Source organism: Magnolia sinica, chromosome 17 (assembly GCF_029962835.1).
Source record: "Magnolia sinica isolate HGM2019 chromosome 17, MsV1, whole genome shotgun sequence".
In the NCBI taxonomy this organism is placed as follows: domain Eukaryota; kingdom Viridiplantae; phylum Streptophyta; class Magnoliopsida; order Magnoliales; family Magnoliaceae; genus Magnolia; species Magnolia sinica.
Window position 1 is genome coordinate 3077886 of NC_080589.1, and position 25473 is coordinate 3103358.

The 25473-nt window shown below is 39.0% G+C and overlaps 2 protein-coding genes across 3 annotated transcripts in view; one reads left to right on the forward strand and one right to left on the reverse strand.

Moving 5' to 3' along the window:
• Positions 1–15111, forward strand: part of LOC131230345 (ADP-ribosylation factor) — a 56912-nt gene extending 41801 nt beyond the window's left edge. The window contains exons 1-7 of one of the 2 annotated variants that reach the window (XM_058226217.1): positions 10651–10793; positions 12297–12452; positions 12835–12905; positions 13788–13907; positions 14309–14427; positions 14520–14601; positions 14951–15111. In XM_058226217.1, coding sequence (XP_058082200.1) covers positions 12305–12452; positions 12835–12905; positions 13788–13907; positions 14309–14427; positions 14520–14601; positions 14951–14956 — 546 coding nt within the window. In that variant the 5' untranslated portion in view covers positions 10651–10793; positions 12297–12304 and the 3' untranslated portion in view covers positions 14957–15111. Of the gene's footprint in view, positions 1–10650; positions 10794–12296; positions 12453–12834; positions 12906–13787; positions 13908–14308; positions 14428–14519; positions 14602–14950 lie in introns of those variants that run through there. The other variant, XM_058226218.1, reaches the window with a different exon arrangement.
• A 3744-nt stretch (positions 15112–18855) lies between these two features.
• LOC131230344 (ABC transporter I family member 20) lies at positions 18856–24722 on the reverse strand. Its single transcript, XM_058226216.1, has 7 exons — positions 24281–24722; positions 24066–24199; positions 22768–22887; positions 20888–20983; positions 20627–20779; positions 20466–20543; positions 18856–19345 (listed from the first exon to the last, which is right to left on the reverse strand). Exons 1-7 carry the CDS (start codon positions 24705–24707, stop codon positions 19106–19108), a joined length of 1248 nt encoding a protein of 415 aa, XP_058082199.1. The 5' UTR covers positions 24708–24722; the 3' UTR covers positions 18856–19105.
• Between the last annotated feature and the right edge of the window lie 751 nt (positions 24723–25473).

Here is a 25473-nt window from a genome sequence, read left to right on the forward strand (position 1 = left end):
TTATGCAAAGATTTCATCTCCTCTTGCATAGCTTTCAACCACTCCCACTTATGCTCATCGGCTAGAGCCTCAGAATAATCTTTTGGCTCTCCCTTATCAGTAAGCATAATGTACTCATGCGGCGAGTACCTCTTGGATGGCTATCTGTCCCTAGATGACCTCCTCACCTGTGGCTCAACAGGTGGATTAAGTGGGGGATACTCCCCTGGTCCATTTTCTAAAGGGACTCCGTCATCCTCTTCACCTTGTTGTACTCCCCCGTCATCAGGCACCACGGGAGGAATAATTGGATCCAGGTCCTCTAGCTCACCTAAACTAGGTTGGTTCTTCTTTGACTTACTAATGTGTTCTGTATACTGATCTTCAAAGAAAATCACATCTCTGCTCCTGATAAGCTTCTAATTGGTCGGATCCCACAATCTATAGCCAAACTTTTTATCACCATACCCCAAGAACACACACTGCCTGATTTTCATATCAAGCTTGGACCTCTCGTCCTTTGGTATGTGAATGGATGCCCTGCATCGAAACATCTTGAGATGACTGTACGATGGATCCTGTCCAGTCCACACCTTCTCAGGCACTTCCCCATTCAACGGGGCTAATGAAGACTTGTTTATCAGATACACTGCTGTGTGCATTGCTTCTCCCTAGAACGTCTTGGGCAATTTCGCATGGAATAACATGCATCTGATTCTCTCTACAATGGTGCGATTCATTCGCTCAGCCACACCATTATACTGGGGGGTCTTGAGAACCGTTTGTTTATGTCGTATACCCAGAGACTTATAATACTCATGAAAGTCGCCAATATATTCACCACCATTGTCAGTGTGGATGCACTTTAATGATCTACTTGTCTTTCTCTCAACTATAACATGAAATAATTTAAACACACCAAAGACCTCGTCCTTGAATTTCAAAGCATAAACCCAAACCCTCCTAGATGCATTATATATAAAAGTGACAAAATATAGTGCCCCACCCAAGGTTTTTGTCCCCATAGGACCACAAACATCAGAATAAACCAAATCTAATGCATGCACTTTATTAACATAAGAAATAATTTTAACAAATTAAACTCTTTGTTGTTTCTTTGATAAACAATTAATAAAGGTTTTGAGAGGTATATCTGTCACGTCTGGAAAGAGCCGCTTCCTCGCTAGTACCTGAAGCTCTTTTTTACTCATGTGGCTTAGACGCCTGTGCCACATGTCAATAGCTGAATCTTCCACTGCGTTCAACTCACCGTTGCACATACTGACACTTGCCTTGTAAAGGATGTAACACTTCTTTCCTCTGGCCACGATCAATGAACCCTTGATGAGTTTCCAGCGCCCACCAACAAATTAGCTTTCATAGCCATCATCATCCAACTTTTCCGTCGACATCAAGTTGAGGCGAAGGTCTGGAATGTGCCTCACATCCCTGAGAACCAATGTGCAGCTCACATTGGTCTTCACACAAATATCACCGACTCCTACGATCTTTGATACGTCAGAATTTCTCATCTTCACGGTCTCATAGTCACCTGACTTGTAGCTTGTGAAGAAGTCCATGCGTGAAATCGCATGAAAAGAGGCTCCCGAGTTAATCACCCAGTTGGTGTCCTGACTCGTAGCCTTGAGACATACATCGTGATCTGCTGAAAGAATAACTACAACGTCGCCATCTGAAGCGACTGCAGTGGAATCTGATTCAGCTTCCTTCTCATTTTCTTTTTCTTTCTTATCATTCTTCTTACGACATTCATGCTTATATTGGTCATTTTGCCACAATTCTAGGATTCAACATCCTTCCTGGTACTCGACTTGCCTCTTGATTTATCTCGGGCCTTCCCGCCCTTTCTGTTCTTTCCTCTCCTTCGATCTTGTATCACAAGGGCCTCTTGCTGAGTAGACCCCTGAGACTTCCTCCTTGTCTCCTCATTGAAGAGACAACTAGTTACCTGTTCCATGAATACCTTTTCGTCTGGCGTGAAGTTACTTAGAGACACCACCAATATCTCCCAACTATCAGGCAATAAGCTAATCAATAACAAAGCCCGTAATTCATCATGTAGGACCATCTTCATAGCGGAGAGCTGGTTCAATATATTGCTGACCTCATTCATGTGGTCAGCCACAGAACCACCATCTTTGAACTTGCGATTCACAAGTCGCCTTATCAGAAAATTTTTATTACCGACTGTATTTCTCTCATACAGCCCTTGTAATTTCAACCATAGGCTAGCGAATAAGGTCTCCGTAGACACATAGTAGAATACGGAATCGTCCAACCATTGTCTAATAAACCCCACCGCCTTCCGGTCCATCTTCTTCCAATCATCATCAGATATATCCTTGGATTTTGCTGATATGCCTAAAATTGGAGAATATAAGTCCTTGCAATAAAGCAAGTTCTCCATCTTAGCCTTCCATATGGTCTAGTTAAAACCATTGAGGTTGATCATCCTTGATGAGCCACCTTCCATAATTTAGATCTGATCCTACTCTGTTCAATGAACTTAGCTCTGATACCACTTTGTTGGGGGCCTTGCACAAAGCCTTAAGATCTATCCTCTTAAAACAAACCATAATTATGGGATAATAAAGCAATGAAAAACAATCAAAGCATAAACCACACCACGCAAGAGATTTTACATGGAAAACCCTCAAAGAGGTAAAAACCACGAAACCTCATCTAGATCAACAATTCACTATGAAGTAGAATGTTACAACCTTCTTCACTCACGTAGGAGTGGATAAACAATAAGAGAATAAAAGAAAAACGGAGAGATCTCACCAATCACGAGGACGTAGAAGCGCTGAGATGTTGAGTGTACAGTAGATTACCTCTACAAGCATAACCTCCTTTCCACAAGCTTCCTCTCTCTCTCTCTCTCTCTCTCTCTCTCTCTCTCTCTCTCGCCTTTGATAGCCTTAAACCCTTTAGCAAACCCTTACAAAGCTTTAGGAAACCCTCTTGTATTGGCTAGAACAGCCCTATGTATCCATATTTATATATTTGTAAACCCCTTTCCGCAATTATGTGAAAACCGCATCAAATTTACGTAGTCCGCACAAAATCGGGAACAAATCTGTGTAAGCTCGATGGTCGAGCAGAGTCCTCGACCGGTCGAGCAACCCACTCAACCAGTCAAGCACCTCCCTCAACTGGTCGAGCACCACGGAAAAAAAATAAACCAAACTCGCTGGAGTTTGAGTCGAGCCAGTCCTCGACTGGTCGACCATCACCTTCGACCGGTCGAGTGAGGCTCTCGACCGGTCGAGCCTGGAGAGAAAAACTCTATCACTTCTTTCGAAAGGCTTTGTAGGAAACTTGCCTCCATGTATCCCCTCCTCTTTGGAAATTTTGTATATGTCCCTTCAACCTTTTGACATTTTTGGATTCTTCTTTCCTTTTCTGACATACCTACTCATGAAGCGGGCCACCTGAGCAAAAAAGACTTAGAAAAGAGATGATATTCGTATATATCCCCTCCTCTTTAAGAAAATTTGTATATCCCCCCCTAACTTTTCGACATTCGTAGACTCCTTTCATTTCTAACATTCGTATTTACAGTCAGTTACCCTTCCTGACAATTATAAATTACCCTGCTATTAACAACCGTTAAGTTTGAAAGAAGATGCCATGTATTTGTGTAAGTGAAATGGCGAAAATGCCCTCACTGTTATAAAGGGACAGAAATGCCGCCCACTTGAAATCAACACAGATTCCAATTTGAATTTAGTTGCAGTACGAAATGAATAGATAGGAATATTACACTTCACACGTGTTGGAACTGCCATATTTACACGGACGCGGTTTGGCTAGTGGTCGGTGCTGTGTGGGCGGTTTGGCTAGTGGTTGGTGCTGTGTGGCCCACCATGATCCATGATCCATGTGTTTTATCTACACAGTCCGTCCATTTTTATATATCATTTTAATAATTTATCTCATAAATAAGAAAATCAAAATCTCAAGTGGACTACACTATGGGAAAACAGTATTTATTGAACGTCTACAATCAAAAACCTCTTAGGCCTACTTTAATGTTTACTTTACATCCAACCAATAGATTAGGTCATATGAATGAAGTAAAAAACTAAATATCAGCTTGATCCAAAACTTCCGTAACTCTAATAAGTTTTTAACAGTAGCTGTATTAGTTCAATCAACAGTGTGACCCACTTGAGATTTTGATTTACCTAAGTTTTGGTTTCATACCATAAAATTATCTTGAAAAATGAATGTAAGCCATGGATGAGACACATACATCATGTTGGGGTCCACAGAGCACCGAATCCTTTTCCTATTTACACTACCCTTGTCAGACTTCCAATCATTAATCATGTAGGGCCCACTGTACGTACACCACACTGATCAGAGATTCGGTCCATTCATTGTGTTAGAGATCCGATCCATTCATAATTTTGTGTGGGTCCACTTGAGTCATGGTATGCCCGATTTTCTAGGCATCCCTTCATCTACGTGGGGGCGTAGCTTGAATAGATTGGATGGTTCATATGTACTAAGTGGACCATACATAATTTAAATGATTTTATTGGTGGGGTACCTATCTTAATTACTGATGACCGAATACAGAATGGCAAACCTAATAGACAGCGCGAATCTCATCCACAGGAAGTCATTCAATCCATGTCAGCAAAAGTCAAGTCACGGCCAATGCCTTCTGATTCTTAAACCAAGAAAAAGGAAAGACCTTGATACTTTGATAAAGTGTAATGGAGGATATGCCCATTAGAATTATGATGACCCAAAGCTATGTGGGCCAATGATGTCATGTTGAAATTATGCTACATCTCTCAATTTTACTATATCATGTTAGAATGAGAACCCAAATTTTAGGTCAGGTTTGGAGCTGTCTTTGGCCCGAATTATAAACGGTTTGAGCTAAGCCTTACGGGAGGAGCCTATTTAAATTTTTTATTTTGTTAGGCCTGAGCTTGGTCATTGACTACCCTAATGAAAAATAAGTCAAATCTAGGACCCAAGTAGACCACACCATAAGAAATTATGGATATAGAAACACCTACATTGAAACCTTATTGGGCTGAAGGTGATGTTCATAGATGTCATTAAAACAGTTCATAAGATGATTCCCACTAGGATGGAGGGAAAATGTAAATAATAATAGGCTTGATTCAAAACTTTTGTGAGCCTTAAGAAGGCTTTGATGGTGTGGCTTCAATGGCTGTTTTTGGTGGTATCGCCCCCTTGAGCCTTGGATTTTGCTTATTTTGAGCTCTTATCCTAACATAATTTTGAAAACGAAATGGATTGACAAAGTTTAATCGGTCTACACGAACATCGTGATTGGCCTTGTAGATCTCTTGATGAACATGCAAGAAAGTTGTATCTACTGCCTATTTAAATTAGACATTCAAAATAGAGTCCATGCTTGTTCAAAATATTAATGAACCATTACCAAATGATCTTATTGTTTGTAAGAAATTTATCTCATCTATCCATTTGTAAAATGTCTTAAGTTTTTAATATTTCTTGTCTCTTTACGGTAGTTTCTTTTAAGCACATCCATTTAAGCAAAATATTTACAGAAATAAAAGAATTCATCTTCTAAAAAAAAAGTTTTGTTATCGTTTTTTTTTTTTACTTTCTATTTGTTTCAATTTTTTTTTTTTTTAAAAAAATCATTTTCCTAAAAAGGAGTTATTGCTGGAGAGATTAGTGAGAAAGATTGTTGAAGAGTAATTTTTTTGAGGTGGGAGAGAGAGTAGTAAAAAATTAAGAACTATTGTTAAAGATTAGTCTAAAAGTATGAGAGACCAAATAAAGTACAATGGTGGAAAAAAAGTTAGCTGGATGGTTGTAATAAATGAGGACACTCGTGTAGAAATTTGAAAATGTTGTTAAGAGGCATTTTCATTTCAAATAAATAAAAAAGATATTTTAGATGTAAAAAAAAAAAAAAAGATTTGAAAGTGGTGCTATTTACAAGCTCTCACAAAACCTTAGTTATATTGACGTAAAAAGCCTTTCATTTTTCGACCATGCAAACAGGCCCTCGAGGTTTTGACAGGAAGAAGCTTGATTGATCTACACCTGCCCAATTTTATTTTATTTTTTAAAAAAAGAAAAGAACAAGAAAAAAGCATTATTATCCTCCCGAGTGGATGGAGAACTTTAGTTGGATGAGATCTACAACATTCATTAGGTGCGCCACCTTATGTTTTGAGTCTTTTGACCAGAGACTAAAAATCAGGCCGATTAAAACTGGTGTGGGCTACACACAGGGTAACCGTTGAAATGGGAAATCCCACCATTAATATCATCAAAATTGTATGCCTTGCTCACCGTGGAGTTTATATGCCACCCACCTAACTTGTATAAAGAGATTGCATTGAAACTTTATATAATTTAGGTGGCCCACCACTAGTAGATATACAAGTTTTAGGTGCGACTACATATTTTCTCTATGGTGTATCCCACCTGAGTTTTAAATCCGAATAATAAATGGGATGGAGGATCAACACGAGGGGTCTCACCAGATGCACGGTTTGGATTGTATATACACATCAGGAGTGGGTCCACAGAATGTCTGATCCAACAGAATGTTATAAGTGTGCAACTCCCAAGTCCCAACAGGATGGCCGTGACAAATCTACTCCGTCCATCTGTTTAGCAAGATACAATAGGATAGGATTCCAAGAATCAGGAAGATTGAAAACTCAGGTGGGCCACACCACACGAAATAGCGGGGATTGAATGCCTACCATTGGAAACTTTGTGGGGCCATAGATGTTTTGTGTGAGGATAATATTTGTACCTACTGTTTATTTGAGTGGTACTAACCCTGTGAAAAGTTTGGATTGCATGAGAACATCATGGTCGGTCCTAGGAACGTTTAAACGGTGGACGTTTCCGTTCTAATTCCATGTGGTGTGGCCCACCTGAGTATTGGATCTGCCATATTTTTAAACTCCTGCCCTAGTGTGGCCGTCCAAAACTGATGGACGGAGTGGATTTGTCACGGGCATCGTGCATCCTACGTATAGTTACATGATACTTAGAGTAAGGCACTTGATACGCATGCAATCAGAATTGTGCACGTGGCATACCTCACCTCAAATTAAAACCAACTAAATCTAGGGACCCTCCGATACGTTGATACCTTTTTGTTGAAATTGGACCTTTGGTAGTTTTAATTTTAACTGTGGGCCACAACATCTTGAAATCATTTATTACTTGTTGGGTGTCCCACCCGATGAACGGACCAAATTTCTACCACGTGGGTCAACTTCGAGTTCGTCTATCCCATTTTTACAGGAAAAGAGGGATTTTCTCAGTTTCGGCCGTTAAGGGTATTTTTGTCATTTAAAAAGACAGCATGTAATCGTTACATCAGTGAGGGGGCGTTTGGTGCATGTTATTAGATGGAATTGCATTTGGTCATGTGCTAACTCAATGTTTGTAAAGAATGGAAAAGCTTGGAATTAGATTAGATGGAATTGCATTGGTCCCATGCCAATTCCACTCAATGTTAGCAAGTTGTGTAGGTCCCACCATGATGTGTGGGCTATATCCACACCATCCACCCATTTTTCGAGATCATTTTACAGCATGGGCTAAAAAATCAGGTAGATCTAAAGCTCAAGTGGACCCCACCATAGAAAGCAGCGGGGATTGAATACTTATCGTTAAAAACTTCCTTGGGGCCACATAAGTTTTGGATCTACCTCATTTTTAGGTTTTGGATTTGCCTCATTTTCAGGCCCATGCCATAAAATGAGGTTACAAAACAAATGAACGGTTTAGATATACCACGTGTTATTCTCAATAGTTTCAAATGATGGCGGATATATCCATTCAATGTACCACCGTATTACAAATGGGAAATAGAATTAAGCTTATCTCATGGCAACCGGGGACAATCCCTACCATGTGTAATAAATACATTTTTTGAATCCCATCCGACATAATCCTTCCCAATGCTATGCACCAAACACCCCAAATTTGAAATTCAGAATCCTCAATAATAAAAAAGTAACTATGTATAATTTAATACAGGAGTTTGAATTTAATTACTAAATCAAATTTAATATCTTTAATTAATATACATATATAATGTCTAACACAATAATTGTAATAAGCCGGTTGAAATATAACTTACTTAAAAATGAAGAAATTCCAAGCCTTGGGTGGTGACTAACCAATGATTTTTAACTGTTAATTTACATGTACAATGTAACGGAGAACATCATATTAAAATATAGTGATACCATTAATAATCTGATTGTTTTGGGATATCATCAATAGATCATGTGCCCAATAACTTATTGGCACACATGTTACACATACAATTATTGTAAGGATTTTAAATATAATCTAAACTTTCACCTTAAATTTAAAACTCCTTTGACGGGCTTTGGAACTCCCTAAATTTGAAACTTCCAAATTACTTGATGGTGCCAAACATACAAGGGGTTCTAAGGGGATTCACATCCCCTCATGCCCTGAACAACGTAAGACCTGTCTTGATGTATATGTTGTATATTAATGTGTTCCATTCATTTTTATTTTTTTTCAACTCAATTTAATGCATGAACCCTGTCAAAATACAGCTTGATTCAAAACTTTTGTTGCCTACAAGCGTTCAATCACCACTATTTTTTATGAATACAACACATACATCAGCTGTGAGTAACACTTCTTGTGAGATTTACAGTGTCCATCAGGTATGTTGCCTTGTGCTCACCTTGGCACCAAAAGTAGTGACCGTTGAGAACTCGGGTGGTTACACACCAGGAAAAAGTTGGGATTATTCGCCCTTGTTATTTTCCCATATGGGGCCATCTCATCCATTCATTGAATTTGCCTCTTGGAGATGGATTGCAAAGGTGGGCCTACCAGGATGTTTGTGATAAATCCACCATGTTCATCCCTTTTGTTGGTTCATGTTAGGACATGGCTAGAAAATAAGGCAGATTAAGAGGCTTTCTTCTTAGCATTCGTTCATTGGCGCTAGCCTAGGCTTAAGTAGGCCACACGACAAAGAAAGGTGGGAGAAAAATGCCTACTATTGAAACCTTCCTAAGGTCTACTGTAATGTTCATATATCATTTGAATGGTTTAGAAGGTCATTTCGAGTGAGACTAATTGAAAAAATAAAAACATTAACCTAATTCAAAACTTTTGTGGTTGATATTATTTCAATGATGATATTGTATTCAATTTTCGACTGTTCCTAAAGTAGCTAATCAGAAATGAACACGTCTTATAGTAAGGGAAAAATATAATATGTTAAAAATCTTTAAGAATGTTTGAAGTATTTTTTTATAAAATCGTAGTTGACAGGATGATAAGACAAAATTATGGAGATGTATTTAAAAAGAAAATTAAGTGACAGAGAAGCATCCAACAAGTTGCGATCAAAAGGAAAAATGTGGTCATGAGGTGTTCAAAAGCAAAATAAGAGTCAATCAAAAGTGAAAAGCAGTTAAGCAAAAGAGAAATAGTCAAAGAAACATATTAAACAAAATGATCTAGAGAGAGCCTCTTCAACTATCATAACTGATGAATTGAAGGAGAGAAGCGCCTAGAGAAGAGCAATAGGAAAATTTTATAAATAACAGAAGAAATTAACCAAGCAAGACATTGTCTCACACCAATTTAACCAAATCAAATATATCAATTTTATCTCAGTCCATCCTAGAAGTAATGATAATCCCGTAAACATAATCCTTAGTTGTAATCTAGTTTTACACTAATATATTAAACTTGATCTTTATCCAATATCGGTAGTTCTTTTAAGAAATACATTTTTATAATTGTTCTTAAAAATTAATTATAAGCTTTTTCTTTTGTTTAATTACATTAGTATGTTGAAAGGTTATTTATTATAAAAGGCAAAGAGTAACTCATTCTTAGAAAAAGAACTTTATCCTTCCACGATCACCTATTCATTATAAATATTTCATAAGTGGTTGAGTATCTTCTTCTTAATTTCTAGTTAAATACATTTATATTGGACGCATCTAATTATGTTAATACTTGGGGCTAAAGTTGTTTGGTTTGAATCAGGCTGCTATATTGATTTTGAACGGACCACACACTACACGTAGTAAAAACAAACCGAGTCCCAGCAGATGGCCTTTCAATTCCTCTTATTTACCAGGGCATGGTAGGTTCCATTCCTACCTTTTACCGTCAGGCGGCTCACTTGAGTTTTGAATCAGACACATTTTTTGCTGGTCTGACATGACTGGGCAAAAGGTATTAGCAAGTGAATTTCTTACCATCATTACGGTGGACCCCACCTAGCTTTCCATGTCAGGGGTTGGCAGGCAATCCTCATCCTTACCCCACCCAGAAATAACTACCCAACAATCACATATTACAAAGCTCAGGTGAGCCATATCACTTTAATTTAGAAGTTTTTAGGTATAATTTTATGTGGTGGCCCACCTGGAAATTAAATCATTCTGATTATTGGGATCAAGACCAAAATACGGTCTATTTACCTGATGGACGGAGTAGATTTTGTTCAAATTAAGACGTTTCCCTGAACCATGCATGCATGATATGCAAATGCCTTCTCATAATTACAACTTAAATGGCATTTTCGTCATTTCGCAGAAAAAGAAGGTTCTATGTCGGGAATCCGCAAGTTGAGATCTTGGAAGCCTAGCGTGGAATTAACGCCAATATACTAACGGAGAGTTAACGGCTGTTACGTCTGCCGTCAATTCCGTCTCTTATAAAATCTAGATTTCGTTCTTTTGGAATCGAGGACAGCTCGAGATCTGCAAATCGCTCTCTCTCTCTTAAACGTAAGCAATTTCATTCCCCCCCCCCCCCCCCTTTCTCTTCTCTGATCTATTAAATTTAGGTTTTTCTTTTTGTTTTTTAGGATTTCTGAGCCTCAGGATCGGTTCTGTCGCTCCGATCTAATGTTTTTCATTGGTTTTTAAAGTGAGATGGTTCGATTTCGTGCTTGATCATGTGTTTTCTTGTTAGATTTGTGGAAACGAGGTAGAATTTGTGATGGATTCAGGTGTATGCTATCGTTTTGTTGTTGTTTGGTTGTAATTCTTGGCGGAATGATCTGATTGTATTTCGATTTGTTGAAATTGTGATTTGATTGCCGGATTGAAGTATCTGATGTTGAATTTCATCCTCGATTTAGTTCTGGAAAGGGTTATCTGTCTCACGCGGTTGAATTCCATGTGTTTGTTGATTAATTTGTACTTTTGATGGATGGAAATTGATTTCAGCCGAAGGGATGAGATTTCACATTGTTCTTTGTGCCTATACTGCCGAATTTCCCATCTGTTTCATTTACTTTGTTTTTCTATGGAAGAGATGTTGCTGTGATGTGCTGATCTGATTATCGTACGCGTGGAAATTGATGTCTGCCATAGGATGCATTTTATACCTGCTGTCTTCCTGCATTTTGATTGATGGAAGTTATCATTTTCAATGTTAGATGTATGCCCATGAAGTTAGATATTGGACTCTGTTTGGTTCTTTTTAGACAGATGTTCTTAGGTATGCTGGTGATAGGATTTTTTAAAGTCTTTATTATATATATATATATATATATATATATATATATATATCCTGTGAGACACTGTCTCTTTCTTCTTTTTTTTTTTGGTGCTGAGTGTTGATTTTGCATGTGCAGGAACAACTAGTATCTGATTAGTCTTTAGTGAAATAGGGGGCTGCTGAAAATGCAGATTTTTTTGTCTTTACTTTTCTAAACCATTTGTTGAAATCAAGTATTTAAATATTCTCCAAACCAGCAATATGTACTGGTTTTGTGATGCAATCCCGCAACATTCCACACGTGCATGTTCCACACGTGTGCACAAGACCCAATTTCCTTTTTAGCTTGTTTCTAATTTCCTTTCTTTTATATTTATATGTTACAAAAATATGTCTATTATAGGAAATTTTCATCTTTATAGAAGGAGAGAGATCTTATGTTCTTTATGAAGGAAACAACATTAAATGATGTTGAAGTTCATGGCCGAAATCTGAATAAACTTCCTTATGCTTGGCTTCTTGCAGCTAATTGGTTGAGAAGGGTTTTTTTTTTTTTTTGGTTAGATTGGATCTGTGGTTAGCTTTTCTTTTAAGTACAAGTGTTATTTGGTTTCTTTATTTATTTTCTAGATGTGCTTGATCCCAGTTGACAAAGCTAATATGATAATTATACCATGTGCACATGCATTCTACCATCTTATGAGGTTTGCATGTATGCTACTGTATCCAACACATGCACTCATCAGCATTTAATATTCTGAATTTATTTGTATCTGTTTGATCAGATACAAAGATGGGGCTGTCTTTCACGAAGCTTTTCAGTCGGCTTTTTGCCAAGAAAGAGATGCGTATTCTTATGGTGGGTCTTGATGCTGCGGGTAAGACCACTATTCTGTACAAGCTCAAGTTGGGAGAGATCGTCACCACCATTCCTACCATTGGTATGTTTTACGTACTAGTAAATTAAAACCTAGTGATTCATAACACCTACATTTTCTTAAGTGATTTGTATTTGTTTTCTAAAATATGGACTTTTAGCTTCTTCGCAGACTCTAATGTACTCTCTCCATGACTTTTTCCTTTTTTGAGCAAGCCACACTGTTTCTTCAACATGTTGCTATGTCAATCATCTTTTGTATGCAGTATGCATGACTGATTGGTACCCTATATGAGCCCTTGCCTTTTAGCTCTAGCTAAAAAAAAAAAATCAGAATGTTGGCTGGTACTGTTCTGTCTTCATATGCATGCTTAGCAGATTGTACTTACCTCTATCTCAACCGATGAATCTAACTGAATATGGGTTTTTGTGTACTACTTGGTCAGGATTTAATGTGGAGACTGTGGAATATAAAAACATTAGCTTCACCGTGTGGGATGTTGGTGGTCAGGACAAGGTATGGAGGCCGTTGCAGTTATTACATGAGCACATAAAGAAATTTCATTTATTGCTAACTAAAAAAAAAAAATCTAGCCATCTTTGGAGGTATTCATGTCCATGCAGTAAGAATGAAATTAAACTGCATTTGGTATATATATCCCATATCTTGATATCTTTGGAGGTATTCATGTCCATGCAGTAAGAATGAAATTAAGCTGCATTTGGTTTATATATCCCATATCTTGATATCTTTGGAGGTATTCATGTCCATGCAGCAGTAAGAATGAAATTAAACTGCATTTGGTATGTATATCCCATATCTTGATATCTTAGGACTTTTATAAGCACCAGAGAATGTTGAAAAATTATGGCAACAATCAGGACAACTAAGATGTAGCTTAACCATCCATGTTTGATGCATCCTGTTTTCATTTATTTAGATATTAAAGTTACTTACAATGCATTGAATTTGGACGTTCATGTTATTGAAATTCTCCACAGGTCAATGATTCACATATCCAATCTGCAAACTGCTATAACCCGAATCAAATTTGAAGAAAAAAGTATTCATCAGTTTCAGTTAACTGTCCAGATCGTCAATGTTATGACTCTATCCTGTCATCATTGACTTGCATTTGCATATCATGCTCCTTGTTGCTTACTAGTCAATTGAAACACAAGCCTTTTGGTTATCTTTAGTTGATTAGTAATATCTTTACTTTGCGGGACTGGTCATGATCGAAAGTAATTTCCATGGCCATGGCCGAGTTTGTTTGTTTTTTGGTTTTCCTCTATTCTATGCTCTTGAGCATTTGCATTCATTGAACTTAATTGAAGTCGGAAAGCATCAGGTTAGCAATTTTATTAAAGTTTTTCACTTCTGTATGGGCAATATCAGATCCGACCTCTGTGGAGACATTACTTCCAAAACACACAAGGGCTTATCTTTGTGGTTGACAGTAATGACCGAGATCGTGTTGTTGAGGCCAGGGATGAGCTGCACAGGATGTTGAATGAGGTAAAGCTTTGAGATTTACTACTTTCATTATGCTATGACAACTATCTTATCATGGAATCAAGGTTTTAAAGTAACATCTGATGCTGGTATGTGATGCCTAATACATTTTATTATTGTCCATGAACCAATACAACCCCATATCAGTGGTGAACTATACAATAAGCCAAAACCTATCTCTAAACCATGCATGGATCTTTCTTTTTTTTTGCTTTTTCTTTTTTTGGAAAAGTAAAACCATGCATGGAATAGAGCCTGGCCAGAGAAAAATCAAGCCCCATCTACATACAATCCCTACTTATGCTACCTTTGCTGTGAGCCTATGACACCTGAAACAACTAAACTCAGCTTCTTTATCAATGCAAATGTTATCAGGGTTCGTATAACTTTTGTCTGGTTGACAGGATGAGCTGAGAGATGCAGTACTTCTTGTTTTTGCAAACAAGCAAGATCTTCCCAATGCCATGAATGCTGCTGAGATTACCGATAAACTTGGCCTTCACTCCCTCCGCCAACGCCATTGGTAGTGTTTCGGTTTATCTATTCCTCATCTATGTTGTCTCATTCTCATTCTCATTCTCTTAAGATGCTAATTGTATCAGTTATTTCATTCAGGTATATCCAGAGCACATGTGCCACTTCCGGTGAAGGGTTGTATGAGGGATTGGACTGGCTCTCCAACAACATTGCCAGCAAGGTCTTGTATCAGCACCTACTCTCCTGACATGTGCCAACTGTAGATCCTGGTTGTATCCAGTGGGGCCATCATATGCCATGGCCTAACAATCAGGCTGTGATCATCATGTGTGTGCCACACATGTATCAAGAAACATGGCTGAAATAAATTGACCGCTGGTCCACATTTGTGGCCCAGTTTTTGGGCAAGGGCACACTGGTGCTGATAAACAGGCCACATGTTTACACATGCTGCATCATAACGTTTGCAGAGGGTAGCACCATTCTACAGGCATATGCTTATTTCATGTTTGAAATTTCGAGACATGCATTTGATCCGTTTATTTCTCTGTTGTCCTCTCTTATTGCAGGCATAGAGATTTGTTGCTTTCAGTGACATTGGAATTCAAAGCTGGCCCCAAATAGATAAAATATTATTTCAGATCATGTTTTTAGTGTTGCGAAAGAGATGGTTGTTCCCCTTTGATTTCTTAGTTTAATCTAAATGCAAAACTCCCATGGTATTTGTTCATGTAGCCTCTGAATAATCCAGAAATTTGTTTTTTTTTTTTTTTCCAAGGGGGGTTGGGTTGCTTTCCATTCCCATTTTCTTTGGTTTGAATTTCTCATTTCTCTCAAAATCTGAATGCTGATTTCCATTCTATGTACTCGCAAATGAATTTCCTAATTATGCGATGTTGGATTATTGCTAATTGAGATGTTACCTCCCTTGATTTCTTGGAGTGGCAATTGACTAAAAACCCTTTTTTAGTTGGATTTCAAACCAGTTAAGTAGGGTTTAATACAAAATTTTACAATTGAAGTTAGTGATGTGGTGGTGATTGAATGTGTCTTTGGCTTCATGTTTTTGCATTTTTAGCTTTTGATTTGGTTACAACATGCACAACTAAAAACATTTTTTTCCCGAGTCTTGCTTTGTTAGTCAATTTGGGGCGCCTCTTGGTGGTTCATTTGGCTGGCCTCACCATAGGTGCGATGACCTAAAACTCTGTTTGAAAATTTCAACTGCCTGATTGGAGGGCTATTACTGCATGGAACATGGATAGTGTTAGAGGTCTCAACTCCACTTGGGCTGTTAACGGGTTTGATATGGATCAGACCTGATAACATCCGTAGTCAGGTTTTTTTTTTAAAAAAAATTTGAATGCGGAAAGAAATCCTATATCTGAATATCCATTTCCATTCGTATCTACAACATACCTTTCAGCCGTAGAATTTGGTGGCCACTGGCCGGATGGTTAGAATCATTCTATCAATGTGATTCAAGGGCTCCATCCAAAATGGGGCGAAGAACTTCAATGATATGGGATTGGTATGCAGTTTGACACGGAAGGTCTTGATGATGCATGATGGCCAAACACCTTTTAAGTTAGCTGATTCTATCCATTCAACCTTTTTAAAAATTTATTATAAAGATGCACTCTTTTTTAAGTGATTGAACCAGCCTAAAAGTTGCCCGATCAGGTAAAATTTTCGAATTGGTAAAAAAGAAGAATCCCATATCCGAATCAAGTTGGATATTGGTAAAAACGGATATCCATCGCTAACTCGAAACACCTCAACTACACGTAGGCACCTTGTGCATGGTCATGCTTGTTAGTGTTCTTGATCATTCTAAAAGCTTCCTTGTCCGTTCCGGATTTAGCAGTGTAGGCCCCAGTGGGGATGGGCCAGGTTGTTTGATGGTCAGGTAAACCAATGCATGCGACCCACCTTGACCATGGTTTATCCTTCTTATTTTTTTAAACACATGCACACACACCCCCACACACTCACGCCGTAGTGGGATTTCACCATACATGTATGGATACTCAACCCTTGACCTGGTGTTGAAACTCCTGAGAGTCTACCACCGGAGCAAGAGTAAGGATCCAACCAAGGCTTATCCTGTTATCAATAGATGTTAGAGGTTTCTGTGGGTTACAATTAACTTATCGGTCAGCAAGGGATGTGACCTTGGTATGCAAGATTTTCAGCCCATTTGGATGCGACTCTCAAGAGGGTTTTCCATGAAAGGGTTTTACCTGCCAACCAGTGCACCGAATATCCCCTTGATTTTGAAAAGCATTATTCCCAAAACAGAATTAAACCACATTATCACAAGATTTTCAAAATGCCGCCATTTTTATCATGTAATGGATAAAAATAGCAAAAAACTACTAAGGATTTTGTTAAATATAGATATTTAAGTCTTAAATTAATTAATTACATGAAATATTCTTAAATAAATTTATTTTGGCAAGATTTTCCCGATAATATCCCAAGAAAAACCTCAAAATTTGAATATCTCCCAAGTTATTTCCAGCCGAACACGATTTCTCACTATGACCACTTCCGTATTTACAAAACCAATCAAACTATAATAGCACATAGTTTTCTGGTGCCTATTTGATGAGTGGGCAATCAGATGGGGTTTTTGAAAGTGCATTCACAATGTGAAAAACGGCATTTACATGTCAAGCACACCCGTAAGAGAGTGTGTCCGAACGGGCCCTAACAGTTTCTATTTTTTCTTTTTTTTCAAGTCGCAAAAGATTTTAGCAGTAACAAATGCCGAAGTTAAACATTGGTTTCATATCATCAAAGCTAAATCATAATAGCAGGGTCTTGAAAATGATCGAGTGATCCACTTACAGCCAACGGCACAGTAAGCCCCACCATGAAGATTACTGGAAAATAAAAATCAGGCCGGTTCACTCATCAGATGGGTGTGCGTGGGTGTTGGAATTAATGGACAAGCGGTGGTCTTGACTCAATATACAGTTGCAACCCAGCAAGGATCACCCTGATTGGCGAGAAGGTATGAATGTGGAGCCGACCGCAATAATGGTATGAATGTCCTGTGCAAGTGACGGAAACACAAACACTTGTGGTGCTGCAGTAGATGATCAGTTCTCTTTGAAAATATCAAGGGCACCAGAGAAGGAGAAACTTGATTTCTGATTTCTAGCATTGATTTTAGTTTTTAACTGGGCAATGCTATTTCCAGCTATAAAAAAAGACAGAAGCAGAAAGATATGGTCTGAATCTCCAAATGATGGTCTTTCTAGAATGGGTGGAATTTAGCGCAGTTGAAAGCATCTCCAGTGGCGTTTGAGGCTGTATAAATCCTGTTTGTATACACCTTCCACTTCTAAACGAGTGTCCTTCTTGCTTGCTTTTCTTCTCATCAGTCACAGAGATATGCCTTCAGTAGTTTGGGTATCTAAAAATTGAGATGTTCAAAATGCTGATGAATGTTTAGGAAATAAGGCTGCTTGGAAATAGAGATCAGCTTAGTTGCAAATGACGGAATTGTTGTCGTAAAAAAAAAAAAAAAAAAACACGCACATTTGATGTGATATAAAAAACCTAAAATGAAAGGTGCGGAAGAATAACAAGAGATGAGGCACTAAAGATTTACATGGTTTCGACAAGTTCCCTACTCCACAAGGCAGGAACATAGAACAAGGCAGGAACACAGAACAAGTGCAAGGCTGACCCCTCTCCCACTGTCTCACTGGAGAAGGAATCTCTCCAAAATTTATTGGGATTCTTCACCGAGAAAGAGGCCACTTCCTGCCATGTGAGAGAGAAGACCTCTCCCACTGTCTAACTGGAGAAGGGACTGAAGAAGGGATCTCTCCAATTTTTTTTGGGATTTTTCACCACAGAAGATGCCACTCTCTGCCTCATGCTTTAGAATGTTACCTAAATTGCCAAATCCCCAAGTTTTCAGTTCCGAATCACCTGAGCTCGTTTATGGGTCATTTGCAATCCTGATGCTATTTTTAATCTGAGTGTTGATTTTGTTGTAACATAAGGTTGAGGGCTACTGCCTGCTCTGATTCACTTCCGTATTTAGCATTCATATATTTCTACTTGGATTTATGCAATAGTCTGCATATAATATAATACTAAACATGCAAGATGCACAATAATAAAATCCATCATTTCACATATAAATTACAATTATACAAATTTGCATAATGTATAAACTGAAGCCCACATGCTTCCACCTCCACTGCATATTAGAGGAAGTTGCATACTGCATACCCATTCCCATACGGCAAACTAGAGCAAGCTGTGGTCCAGGTAACATTGGGCAAGGACAAAATAAGAGGGATACACTTAAAAGGTGTGAACATATAGTAGCAGGAGGTTCTGACCACTGGGCGGGAGCCACATAGGGTGTTGGCAAGAATATATAAATCCCTCCCCCTCCCATGTGTGAACGAAAAATAAAAAAGCAAACCTTGTTATGTTGACATCGAAGTCGAGGAAAAAACTAGTTCCATTCAATCTAGTTTTTAGCATACAAACAAATGCACTGGTCTTCAACTTGATGAGTTTGAATTTTGAAAGCCCCAGCTCAAATTCTGGAGCAGCTTTCCCTCACCCAGAATGCTCATTATTATTATTTTTTCCTCAATACACAGAATAATGGAAAGATATGATCATTTTTTTTTTTTTTTTGAAAGATGGAAAGATATGATCAAATAATATAACATGCAGAATCTGCGGTATTACTGTCTCAGAACACTATTTGAACTGAAAAAGAAGTTTTCCTCTCCTGCTACTGTAGAGTGCAGTCTACCGGCAGCCCAACCATTGTTCATAACTCGAACGGCACTTCGTGCAGGGTCTCCCGTTGCCCGACTGCCTTCGATCCGCTTTTCGTATTCTGATAGACCGCTCGCCTTCCTCTCGTTTCTTCTCTTCCTCTCCTCATCCCTCTCTTTCCTCAGCCAACCCTCCACCGTTCTCTACAATCCAAAGCAGCTATCAATCAGACACCTTATGCAATTGAAGGGATGGTCCCAAAAAAAGTTGTATGGTTTTATATCCATTGGAGTACCTTTCCCTGTTTCATACTTGTATGAGCTATCATTTATATTGCATCTATCAATACCCAGTTACATGTGCAGAAACTGATACACGTTGAAATTTTCACACACACACACACACACACACACACACACACACACACACAGAAAATGCCATATAGGGGCTGTTTGGATTTGGACAAGGTTATGTCCTGACTAGTAGTCATGGACAATCATACATGCCCATGGTTTTTCAACTCCCTTGTGCATGAGAACCAATGCACTTCTAGAAAAGTAATCCTAAATGCATGACTGTTAGACTGTGGATTAGGTGTCTTTGGTAAAGAGGTGGAATTGCTTGTCAATGACACCTTTATGGTTTTAGGGCACATGATGATCGCACTTATCCATGCATGTGCATGACATGTTCCAATGTGCTACGTGTGCGACCGTCCAAGTTCAAGCATCCCATGCGTGCATATGTGCCACCATCAATCTTCAAATACTAAAAATGTGGCACGTGTCAAATGTGCACATGCACATGTGTAAATGTGCCACCAACCAATCTTTTAAGTTCCCCACAAGTGTCAATCAAATCCAGTCCTTGTTCAAGGGTGTTTGACAAACACAAGACAGAACATCTAGTCGGCAACAGCATTTCCATGACAGCTAGCCTAGACAGCATGCCATGGAGAGTTAATCGCAACACAACTTTGCATGAATCCAAAGAGCCCAATAACTATCACTGAGAATTTCATTTCTATATACTTTTTGAGTATCGCTCTGATAACCATAACTTTTGAGTGCAAGACACCAAGTTCACGGAACCACTCGTGTAAAACTGTAAATACCAAATAGAAGCCATAGCAAAGACTTCAAATCTCCATCTGGCTATCACAGAAAAATAGGAGGGAATTTTTTTTTTGTGTCTGGCAGTTAACGAAAGATTAAATATGTTATATTCTAATGCAGTGTGGTTATGTTATGCAAAATCGAATCAGATTTAAACTTACAATCATTTGACTGATGAAACTGTTTTAGGAGAAGAGAAGAGACTCACCATCAGTGACAGATTACTAATTTCCTTAACTTTCTCCATTGGCAATGCTAATTGCAACTTCCCTTGAGCAACATAAACCTGTTAACATGGAAGTTGCATGAACAAAAGCAAGTATCTGTAAAAGCACAGCGTGTAAAGCACAGAGACAGAAATTGACATACAATATGTGATGGCCAGTCATCAAGACCATCAAATATATGAGTTGCATATATGATAGTTGCACCTCGCTCCTCGCATTCCTTTCGAAGAAACTTCAAAAGGTCAGCCCTTGCCAGCACGTCTAGGTCAACAGTGATCTCATCAATAAGAAGAACCTACAGCAAAGGTAAAGAAAAAAGGCAAGTGTATATCTGATCAAGACAATGTCTTAAGATGTTGATGATTATATGGAGAATTTACATTTCTTGAGAGAGAGGAATAACCTTAAATGGCTTGAGGAGGCCCATACATATCTGCACTCTTCTTCTCTGACCATCTGACGACTTGTGCATTCGCCATGATAGATCAATGTCCAAAACCTGAGCTACCGATAACCAAGAGATAGATTAATAGTCTTAAAAGATTCACAAATCGTTACGAGACTTCAAAAGGTCAGCATTTGGATAATCAGATAAGGTACAGTATAGCTGACAAGCAGTGCAAAAACGATGTTAAAAAACCAGCTAACTCAGAAGATCAACTCAAATTGCCCTGGTTGGGCTAGCTGAAGTGAGTCCAACTCAATTTGTAACTTTTTTATCAATTGGCTCCAGCATTGATTTTTGCCAACTTCTTGTAAAATTCAGGAGTTCTTAGTTGACCTAGAGGCCCAATCCAATAAAAAAAAATTCTACTTTTTTTCTTGAAAGGAGAAATTTTTATTAAACACAAGAAAGGAAGCCAGAAACAAAGAAAACAAACAAACCTACATAAACTAGAAAAAACCTACAACTAAAGTACAACAACAGTCAGCGCCTACGCTGGGGAGAAAACCCCACAACTAGCTAAGGGGCCCAGTCCCTCAAAATTGGGTAACCCTAAATAATTTTTAAAAAAAAAACCTGCCTCCCGAGTTTCCTCTATTACGGAAGCAACGATCGTTCCTTTTAGCCCGGATGGACCACAACACCGCTAGCAATGCTTTACACCACTTCTTCTTCCCAAGCTTTCCCTCATCCTCGCCTCGCCATGCCAAGCCGGAAGGAGATCCTCGATTAAATGTGGTATGACCCACACTACCAAAGCAAGAGCCAGGACCTTGTTCCAAATAGCCAAAGAGAAACTGCAATGCATGAATAAATGATCCACCGACTCAGCGTGCTTGTGGCAAAAAAGGCACACATTCGGAAGGGTCATTCCATGCTTCTGGAGATTATCAATTATGAGGACTCCTTTCCTCCCTACTAACCAACGAAAAGCCGCCACCTTTGGAGGAGCTCTGAACTTCCATATTTCCGACGTAGGGGTTTTCAAAAAATTCTACGTTAAGCTTAATGTACAAACCAATGTGTCCCAACATGATGATTTCATGACATCCAATCCTTCCATCATATGCACCCACTCCCATTCTCCTTGGATCCTAAAAATCAGACCAATCCAAAACTCAGGCGGGCCACACTATGTTAAATATGCCTAAAACTTCGACAATGATGTTTTGTGTCAACCTGAGTTTTGGAATGGCCTGATATCGTGGACGTGCATTCTTCCTGGTCAGATGCATCTTCTGAATAGATTAGATCACACATACAAAACATGGTCAGCCCCACTCACAGTTGCCATCCCAATTGTTCTCTTTGTTGGGCCCCACATGAGTTAGCCTGATTTTAGCACCAAGCAGAAAATTAGGGTGTTCAAATGATGGACGTATTGGATATCATTAAAAAAATCACAGTGGGCCCCACATGTCGATTTGTATGTTATGCTTAACTTAGAACTTTTGTTAACCTTAACCTAGAAACTTTTGTCTTGGATCCACCTTCATTGACTTATCCAAATTGAACATTGCAATAGAAAAGACCCATTTCCAAGTTTAATCCAAAAATCTGAACATCAGGCAGAAGCATCCATAGATGAATATATTTCTGAAGAACATTGCCTGTTTGGGTGGTTCATAAACTTCCATGCAAAGGTCAACAATGTGATAATAAGGGTCTAGCAGATGACTACACATTAATGCATGAGCAAACATCCACATGTACATCTGTATACACCCACGAACAGAAGCACATGGAATTACATATATGTATGCCACACCTACAAGAGGAGCTTACCACACAATCTAAACATCAATGAGTATCTTTGTTCAAAAGAAGCATTATCATACCTTTATCAGCTCATCCCTCCTCTTTGGATCAATGCCAGAAACTCCAGAAATCATTTTCTCAGCAGAAATGTCCATCTGTATCGGAACCTCAAAACCAGCAAAAGCGACATCCCGTCTCCACTGCATAAAACATAACACTGCTTAGAAATGCTTATAAACAGAAAACTGTTATCCAAATACAAAAAACAGAAAGCTGATAGGTTCAAAACCAAAAGCTTGAAAGCCCGCAACACTCCATCTAAATAAAAGTAACCATAGTCAAAGCTAAGTTGGGAATCGTTTGGAAAATCCATTGGTGTTTAGATACCGCCAAATGGGACACTAGACTGCCAAGAAATTTCAGAAATGCTTTTGTATTTGCCTGCAGTGACTGTCCTTTCGAAGTCAGCATGAATGCAATGGTACAAAAGTGGCTCGCCTTTCATAATCTAGGCAATCCACCTGATGGGCCCCATCATGGGAAGAAGCATGTTTCCATTCCTTTGCCCATCAGATGATCCCAGCCATCCCACTCGTTGCTTGCAAATGGCCAGTTACAGCTGATGGTCCACATTAACCCACTGGCATGGTTAAGATAATCTGAAAAGGGAGATCCTGGGGTGTCTCCCATCCGTGATGGGCCCATCATACAAACAGTTTGGAATTGGATCACCGAAAAAATAAGGCTTGAAATCACAGTTTGTGGGGTCAATGTAATCAACCAATCAAATACTCGAGTGTTAGTCATGACTCATGACACAATAAAAAAAAAATGTAACATTGCACAATTCGAGTATATGATCTAAAACTCGCAACAAAAAATGCGAGAAATTTTGCCAAATTGACCCAAACCAAACCAGAATCAGGTCCATCAAAAGCACTCATCTAACCTAAGCACACGAGAATTCAATAAGATAAACCATAACTTCCTTTCAATCTATACACTTCCATCATATCGCAGTATCTCCACAATTCAACAATACCCAACTAATAAAGTTATTTCATAAGTGTAGGATAAGCCCATCACACCCCAGGTTCAAGTTAGCTTAAATAGGAAAAAACAAAAGCCACTAGAGAACTCCAAAATTCAACAACATCTTGACTAACCACAGGTTTCTAAGGGAACTGTTTAAGCAAATTGACACCCTCTGCGTATGTTAGCATTTTAACAAAGAAGAGAGAGAGACAGACAGACAGACAGACAGACAGACAGACACACACACACACACACACACACACACACACACACAGAGAGAGAGAGAGAGAGAGAGAGAGAGAGAGAGAGAGAGAGAGAGAGAGAGAGAGCCCTAAAAGCAAACCTCTCCACCCAAATAACAGAGATCGCCGGAAGACGTCAATCCGGTATCGTGGAAAGCCGATCTCCCCAGGACCCTAACCATGGTGGGGTCCACCATGTGCTTCCCTCCCAATATCTTCAGAATCGTCGTCTTCCCTGAAAATCCACAACGTCACCATATAAATATCGACGGACGAGATGAAACATTCTCAGATATGCAACAATTCGAGATCAAACCTGCGCCGTTGGATCCGACGAGGAGACACCGGTCTCCGGAATCAAGGGAGAGGCAGAAAGCATCGATCAGAGGAGAGGATCCGGGCGGAGGGTAGCCATCGATTCCTGGATAGGTGAATCTGAGGTTGTTGATTTCGACGTAAGCGATCTTAGCTTTACTCGACTCTGCCATCATCTCTCTTCTTCTTCTCGTGGCTTTGGAGAGAACGAAAAGACTCGGTCTCTGAGTCGAGGTTTTGACTCGGTACTGAGTCGGACCGGGTTGGAGAATCGAGTTATGAGAAAGGCGTTCTCTCTTGCCACCATCATTTAACGGAGAAGATGAAGGAGAGTCGGTCTCACCTACTTCGGGGCTCGCTTGCTGGCTGCTGTTTTCTCCACACAACACGAAAGCAGAACTCTTGCGTACCTCGTGTACGTACCTCATGTAGGTACGTCTCTTTGACGTGGGAAAACAACTTAACTTGTATTAAATCTGACTGTCCATTCAGTGGACCATCACTATCTTGGCCTTTTTACTAAAAATGAGGCAGATTCAACATCATCCAGTTTAAATTATACAGAAAAAAATATAAATTCTCGAGGTATGGGCCACTGACTTTTGGAGCAGTATGATTTTTGGGCGATACTTTCATCCTGATAAGGTAGAGATGATGAATGGATTGGATGATCTATAAACAACACTATCGGACATGAAAATACTAATGGTGAACTTCCCGTCCAACCTTTTTCCTATGGTATGGTTAATTTGGGTTTTGGATCATCATGATTTTTGAGATCCATGGATAAGATGAGACATTGTACCCGATGGACGGAGTGGATCTCATGAAAGTTGAACCCATGTGGAGTTCAGTTAGCACGAGTACCTAAGCGAGGTTGCCTTTTTGTACCTATGCGAGGTACGGTAGTGCGGTTCATAACGAAAGTGACGGGCGGTTTGGCCATTTGATGTTAATTAGTGAGAATAGAAATCGAGTTGGATATTGTGATGGTCCATTCCCGTTTTAAAGGAGGAAATGGCCCTTGATGTGCTTGTCATCCGGGTGATGATTAGGTGTTACGATGGGACCCATCTTGATGATTTTTATTTTTATTTTAATATCCACGCCGTCCAACCATTTCTCCGGCCCATTTTAGGAGAGAAATGCAAATCAAGGAAGGAAACTGTTTTCATTTTTTATGGGCCATCAAAG

Bases quoted from the DNA above. Each gene is read 5' to 3' on its own strand.
- LOC131230344 (XM_058226216.1), bottom strand. From the start codon at position 24,707: ATGAGGTACGTACACGAGGTACGCAAGAGTTCTGCTTTCGTGTTGTGT. The intron at 24,200-24,280 runs GTTTGATCTCGA...GTGGATTTTCAG, and splicing joins CGTCGGATCCAACGGCGCAG to GGAAGACGACGATTCTGAAG. The intron at 20,544-20,626 runs GTATGTCAATTT...CCATGTTAACAG, and splicing joins ATGACTGGCCATCACATATT to GTTTATGTTGCTCAAGGGAA.